This window comes from Hyposmocoma kahamanoa, unplaced genomic scaffold (assembly GCF_003589595.1).
Source record: "Hyposmocoma kahamanoa isolate Upper Pololo Valley unplaced genomic scaffold, ASM358959v1 95, whole genome shotgun sequence".
Lineage (NCBI taxonomy): Eukaryota > Metazoa > Arthropoda > Insecta > Lepidoptera > Cosmopterigidae > Hyposmocoma > Hyposmocoma kahamanoa.
Window position 1 is genome coordinate 12,043,604 of NW_020654972.1, and position 7,522 is coordinate 12,051,125.

A 7,522-nucleotide genomic window follows, 5' to 3' on the forward strand; every position below is an offset into this window, starting at 1 on the left:
ATAAAAGTAATTAAATTACTTTATATAGTATGTAAGTGAGAAGGTCGAGAGAAGGAGAGAACTAATTTGATTATTTTGTCTATCATTTAATATTTTGTCAAATCTACGGTTGGCGTTCTATACAATATCTATGTTTTGTATACAATGCCTATGTAGTACACAATGTGTAATAGACACAATTAAAAAATATTAACTATTTTATACATTACCTAAAGAAGCCCGGTATTCTATTTAATGACCAGGTATTACATACAATCACTGAATTATACACATTGCAGTTGACGCTGCAATCACTGTTCATATTTTGTCCGGTCACTAGTGTTAGGTGATAATAAAATTATACGAGAAGAGAAACTGATCCTGGAATATGGCATACCATTTTTCCGCGTTCATTTGCTTAAAATCGACAATTTGGACGATGTAAAGTAAAACGATATTGCCAAAACATATTGTTTATTCTCTCAATAGGTGGAATGAGAACAAAAGAAATATCAACCGGGGTAGTCGTGTATCGTAAGATCAGGAGTAGAGGCGCAGCGAGTGGTCGGCGCCGGCGGCCAGCAGCCACGGCTGCGTGGGGTGGAAGCGCAGCTCGGTGACGCACAGCTCCGCGACGCGCGAAGGTCCGGCCAGCTGCTTCAGCGGCACCAGCAACGGGTTCTGCAGCAGGTCGCTGCAACGGCACAGACGCTGTAGCACCACGCCCGAAGTCAACCGACTAACCGTTGACGTGAAGGCGGTGGGGCTACACACTTGTAAACCATGCCGTGCGAGACGACGATGTAGGGGTCGTCGCCGGCCGTGGCGAACAGCGGGTACCGCCGGTGGAAGGCCACGGAGCGCACGGCGCCGCCGTGCAGCCGCAGCGTCTGGTAGGGCCGCGCCGACAGCTCCAGGTCGAACCACATCACCTTGCGGTCGTAAGACGCCACCAGTAAGTTGTCGCCCGCGGGGTGCACGGCCAACGCACTGATCCACTGCGCGCCCGGCTCCAGCTTCCGCACCAGCTCCTGCTTGACCAGGTCGTACACGCGCACGACGCGCTGCGTCTGCGGGACGGACGGACGGACATTTCTCAACGATTAGAACTGGCGGCTAAGGGACGAAATAACTTTTCGAGATATCACAGTAAACCATAACCCAGTTTTGGAATATTCAAATTGTTCAACGATATTGCAGCTATGCATATTTAGGTTAAGTTCCGATAAGTCGAACGTGTTAACCAATTTTAACTGCTTTTAAAAGACAATTTTCTGCTCAATATTTTGCTATTTAAAACGGATATCTAACCATTTGTCACTTAGCCGCGTTTAGTTAGTGGACGGCAGTATTGGTGGTGGGCTTTGGCGGTGGTCGGTTACCACTATTTTTTCCGTGTTCCGACTCGTATTCGGAAGTTGTCGTTAAGAGGTCGAGCCTGAATTAGAGATGAGCGCCGCGCCGGCGCGCCGCCGCACTATGGGAAATTTAGTTCAGTTAAGGACCAAAAATCTGTAACTTTTTTGTTTTTTCAGATACACCTTTCAATTTTTTATTATTATTTATTTAGAGACAAAAAAATGTGCAAAACCATAAATCTCTCTCTGGTAAATACTACCCAATATTTTTTTTTTAATGGAAATGCTATGTTACGGTACTTTATTCATAAAATACATTAAATGTAATTAAAATTATACATTTTACTTAAAATTACATAAAATAAAAAACGAGACAAGAATAAACGTGAAAGCATGTTTGCTATAATTTCGGATATCTGTTTTAGACTCTCTCTTCGATCATGGCCTATTATTACTGTAATATAATATCTTTTTCAGAATCAGTGATGAGTTGGTCCACTTTCAATAGACGTAGTGTCTCCTCGTCAAGTTCTTGTCGATTTTTAACATAAGCTTTTCGGTTACTGGTTATAAATGGATCAGAAGTACAAAGTAACGTGTGAAATACATCTTCATTTGTTGCAGATCTAGAGCACTTTCTTGCGTGGTGTAATCTAAATTTTTTTGTAGCCTTTATTACGAGATTCTTGAGCGTCTTCTGAAAGTTGTCCGATAGGTAACATTGCAAAATGATTAATTATATCTTCTCCGTGAATTAATATTTTGTGTACCGAAGGCGGCATATAATACCAATAATATTTACTGACGTATATTCTTGCAGTTTCCAAAGCACATTCCCCAAATTTTTGGAAATCTACCATTATGCCAGACGATAAAGCTTGAAAGATTACATAGAGTCGCTGTATCAAAATTTCATCGACTCCTGTAATTTCAGTTGAGCAGGCTGTATTATAAAAAAACCTTCTCGCAGTGTTACCGTCATTGGTATTGCCACCTCCTTGCCGTAGTTTATCAATTATTACTCCAAGCTCTTCTCGAAAGCGTCTTTGTACCACAGTTTTCTTCTCTTGTTTCATTTGTTTATTTTCGTCACTCGTAGCTGACCATTTTTGAAACGAAAGGTTATAAGAAATATGCAAAATCATCTCCATACAGCGAATCCAGGCGTGCAGTGGTGATAATCCATAACGAAAAGAATTTTCATTTTCGGGCCTAGCAGTTACATTTTGTAAATTATTCATTAGACGTGGAGTAGCACCACAAATATTACATGTTGAACTTAAAGGAGTGTCGGTTAATACCTGAGCGACTTTGCAGTCTGTCAGGGTCAAAAAAAGTTCATGTTTAACTTGAACGCCATTGCCTTCCTTAACAATCAACGATGAAATCAAAGAATCAATTTAATTTTGAATATCGTTAACAACAGCTTTAATTTTCTCAGGAGTTTCTTTCGAAAACTCAATTAAAATAGGGCGACAGAATCTCACGGATGAAGGCGCAGGATTTTGCCGAACAACAGTACCAGTCGTTTCATCAATTTATCTGATGGGCACAACAGACGCGACGAATAAATATGAGTCTGATATAAGTTCAGACTCCTCTAGAAATCTTTGTTTATACTCACTTTGACCAGACGCGCCACCACATCCCCTTTTTTGTATAAAACCAACTGTATAAAACCAACTGCTTCAAACCGTTTTTGTACACGGAATCTATCATCAATATCCTCGCCGTTGTGTGATCTAATAAATCCTGTAGGGATAACATTTTTGCACACGTGTTTGTAATTTCAATAACTGATGCAGGTGGGTAACAGTTCTGTTTACCTTTTGGTCCTTTGTAATAAAGTGGTAGTAAGAAACAGTTACGTTCATCCATAATATTCTTCAAATATATTTATATTTGAACAATATTATGGATGAACGTAACTGTTTCTTACTACTTTTGGGTCTGACCAGAGCTCAATATTTATTGAGCTCTGGTCAGACCCAATTCAATAAATACACTTAATGCTTCTTGATCGCTCAGCGTTTGGATGGTATTAGGGTCGTCCATCAATTTTAGCACTGAATTTTTTTTCTCTGCATCTGCAGACCTCAATGCCTCCACGATTTTTGCTTCATTACTTTCTCCCTTTGATCGCAGCCCTTAAATATATGCACCATGGACGTGTTCAAATCCATATTCATTAAGTAGTGTAGTATTTTTGCGCCTCTTCCTCGTTTTCCAGTTGAAGTAGATGGAATGAATGGAATCGATTGTCGTTGACAAAGTACCAAAAAACTCTTGAACCAACCAATCACTGTTAACCCTCAAAAGGCTTCTTTCTTGCGTGTTGCTTGGCTCCATCGACTGTTAAACTGTGTTAGCAATTTTTTTTTAAATCACTTTGATAATTAAACGCAAATTGTCCTCCGAAAGTTCATAACAATCTCGTAAAAATGTTTCTAGAGCCGATTCATTTCTTCCACCTTCAATGTAGGAAAGTGTTAGTTCTCGTCTCAAACATTTGAAAGTACTCATTTTTAAAGTAGTTGGAAAAGTATATTCAGTAACAAACGACTGCTTGTTTTAATAAATTTATGAAATTAATGCGTCAGAGCATTATATAGTAATGGTGTCGTGTGAATAATATTGATAAATATGATAAATGCAACCGCATCTATATTATCTTATCGCGTTGTATTGATGAGGGTATATTTCTGCGGTAGGACATTTGTTACGATTTCTTTCATATCTTTAGAAACAGCAAAAAACCGCAGCTGATTTTTATAAAAATTCATTATCAAAATACCTACGCTATGAAATAATACAAAATTCGAAGCTTCGGCAAGCTTCGCTAACAGTCAAAACCTTTGATGAATTTGATAAAGATAGGTTAATGTCTCCATTTTTAATTATCATTCTTTACATTACACAAATGAGAAAAATATCAACTATTTTTGACATTTACGTAAGATGTGCTTTATAGAAATATATAATAACATATAGCTTATCTAACAAAATCAATACAAAATACGACGTTGAAAGTTCCAAAATTATACGACACAACACATCAGATGAGTACGGGAAAGGACATTTTGGAGGTATTTTTATTAAATCAACGTACCTACCTAACATAAAAAAACCTTTAGTATAATAAAGTATGACATCTAAACTATCAAAGTAAATTAAATGTGTATTTCAATTAAGACACTGGTCAAAACCTATTTTGGATACGCCGTTGTTCTACTATTTCCCATAGTGCGCCGCCGCCGACAAGTGCAATCGGCGCGCCGTTCAATTCGATCAGGCGCTCCGATCGTACGCACGCGCACGCTTCCGTATTGTGTATGTGAAAATGGCGACGCCAGAAAATGACTTTTCTTAGATAAAACTTATTTTTTTTATAAAATGTAAGTTCGCATTTGACCTCCATCTCACCTGATGGAAAGTGACGATGGATAAGCCTATTAATTTTCGCCATGAAAACTCCCAAATTATAACTTTCAGGGAACTAGTCTGCGGGCAGGGAATTCCACTCCATAGCCGTTCGCCATATAAATGTGGAACCGTAACGCTTCGTGCGAATCTTTGGAATATCCACAACATAGAGGTGGAACCCAAGTCTACGCCTACGCACACTCTCCGTGATATATCCTGTAAAATACCGATCGGACGACGGATTTGTTATGGTATAGCTGAAGCAACTGTCCCGGTGTGTGTCTCTCTATCTACTGACCCGAGAGATAAGGTTCAGCGGGAGTCCGGGCCAAGCCCTCCGCCAGTGATACGCCTTTGCGAGCGTCTCTGGCGGACTCGGACTTGGGCATGGACTTGCATGACACTGCAACTGGCATGTCCGGCACTAGCCAGGAGAGCTAGTAGAGGATACGCTAGATATCCTCCGGTCCCTACAGCCGCTTAGGTCTTTGGGAACTGGAGATACGTCGTTTTTCGGCGTCGGGAAGTGAGCGTGCCTTACAGCTCCGCCACTAATGAGGAGATTTGGTAGTGGACTTAGAGTCGACGGCTTAGCGGTGGCAACTGTTAGCTGTGCAATGCGCAACGGGAAGTGAGCGTTCTATAGCTCCGGTACCTATCTGGAAAATAGGGAGGGTACTGTACGTGCACCCGGGGCGGACACCCGAGGCACTAGCCTCTCGAAGAGCCCTATAACTTGTGCGGCGCACAGGTTATAGTGTCCTTCTCGTATGCCCTAAGGTATAAAGTAAGTAAAGTAAGGGTAGGTAGGGAGGGTCACTATGATCAAAACTAACGTAGAAAGATATGGTGCTTGTCCCGGTGTGAAGTAACGCCTCACCCTGGAAAGGATCCCAAGCTTCCTTGCTGCATGTTTGGTCATGGATGCAACGTATCTGTCGAAGTACAAATTGGACAACAAGTCCATTCCAAGTAGCTGGAGACAGTCGGCTATCGGTATGGATATATCACGAAAAGTCGGAGTCAGCTCAAAGGAACTCCGGTTTGTGAAGAATAGACACGCCTGCGTTTAGTAGCGTTAAATTTGACAAGATTGGCATCGCCCCAATCGGAGACTGCCTTGAGTGTCAAACACAAACGACTAACCATAGACTCTCGACAAGAATAGATTTCCTCTCCACTGACCCTTGCATTGGTCAAGCACCTATCTACAACTGTGTTGTCATCAGCATACGTAAAGGTACCTGGAATTAACATATCATTGATATGCAGTAGAGTTGCGGACAGTACGGAACCCTGAGGAATCTATCGCCACATGTTCGGAAGAGAAGCCTTCTAAGACTACTCGAATCGAACGTTCGCTCAAGAAATCCGAGATCCAGTTGCAAAGGTCAGTGGGAAGCCCATAAGAGGGAAGCTTACTTAAAAGGCTTGCGTGCCAGACCCGTCAAAGGCTTTACAAATATCCAAAGACACTGCAAACGCGTCACCTTGCTTTTCTATAGCCTCGCTCCATATGTGACAGGCATACACAAGATTCCCAGTTGATCCTCTTCGGAATCCGTACTGGCGGTCACTGAGGAGGTCGTTATCTTGAAGGTACGATAAGACACGGTTGTTGAGTACACGTTCCATAGTCTTGCAGAGCATGGAAGTGACCGAGATAGGTCTATAGTTGTCAGAGTCGGCTCTGCTTCCCTTTTTCGGCACAGGTTGCACGTTTGCAAGCTTCCACAACCTGGGAACTACACCAGTCTTAAGTGAGAGGCGTAGGCGTGTGAGAACAGGAGACAACACAGGCGCACAGTTACGTAGGACTCGTGCTGGGGTTCCATCTGGCCCGCTAGCGACACTTTTTTGTCCGCGCGCCGCCGCCGGTTGGTCTATTATCGGTGTTCATGTCTAGCCTGAATAGCGGCGTTCGTCGGATGACGAGTTGCGGCCGCTGGCGCTGTCAGTGCGAGCGGTCGGTTCTGGTGGCTGGCGGCGTCCGAAGTGCGGTGCACCGCTGGCCGACCGCGGGAAGTCGGGGGTCCGAGTGTCGGGGAAGTTACCCGTGAAGGGCTGCCCCGGTACCCAACGAAAAATCTCGGGACGCTCTATTTTGCCGGTCGCTTTTACTTCGTAGACGATAAACCGTAGCGGCTGTTCTTTAACGGGTTTAATATTATACTACCAATACTCGGGGTTTAAAGAAGGCCGTCTAAAAAAACGCAGGCGCGTTTATTCTTCGCAGAACGGAGTCCGCTCCGACTTTTCGCGATAAACCCGTACCGATATCCGGTCGTCTCCGGCTACTCGGAACGAGCCCACCGTCCAATTCGGGCTTCGGCGGATACAGTCTACTGTAGTACTTCGAGTCCACAGCGAAAAATGCAGTCGGAAGCGCGGCGCCTCTTCCGAGGAGAGGCGGTCACCGCACACCGGGGGCGACAGCGGTCCCCGCAACCGAACGCGGTCGGACAGACAGGCAGGTTCCGTAGGGTGCGTCGCACTACCATCGCGGGAACCGGACTCCGCCGCCGAGACACTCACGGCCACGAAGAGCAGCGGCCGCAGCGGGTGGAAGACGGCGCACTGCACGAGCCCCTTGCAGCGGCCGAAGGGCAGCTGCGAGCGGCGCCGCGACAGCTGGTGCACGACGACGGCGCGCGCGGCCGCGTCCCGCAGCGTCACGGCCAAGTAGTCGCCGCGCGCGTGCCACGCCACGTGCGCCACGGGCCGGAAGTGCGTCACGGCCGCGCGCACGCCGAGCGCCCAGT

The 7,522-nt window shown here is 44.5% G+C and overlaps 1 protein-coding gene across 1 annotated transcript in view; it reads right to left on the minus strand.

Moving 5' to 3' along the window:
- Nucleotides 1–424: 424 nt before the first annotated feature.
- LOC113238366 (ribosome biogenesis protein BOP1 homolog) overlaps nucleotides 425–7,522 on the minus strand; it is a 16,025-nt gene continuing 8,927 nt past the window's right edge. Inside the window, exons 3-5 of the mRNA XM_026475207.1 lie at nucleotides 7,296–7,520; nucleotides 754–1,049; nucleotides 425–673 (exon numbers count right to left, since the gene is read on the minus strand). Of these exons, the coding sequence (XP_026330992.1) occupies nucleotides 520–673; nucleotides 754–1,049; nucleotides 7,296–7,520 (675 nt within the window). The 3' untranslated portion in view covers nucleotides 425–519. The remainder of the gene's footprint in view (nucleotides 674–753; nucleotides 1,050–7,295; nucleotides 7,521–7,522) is intronic.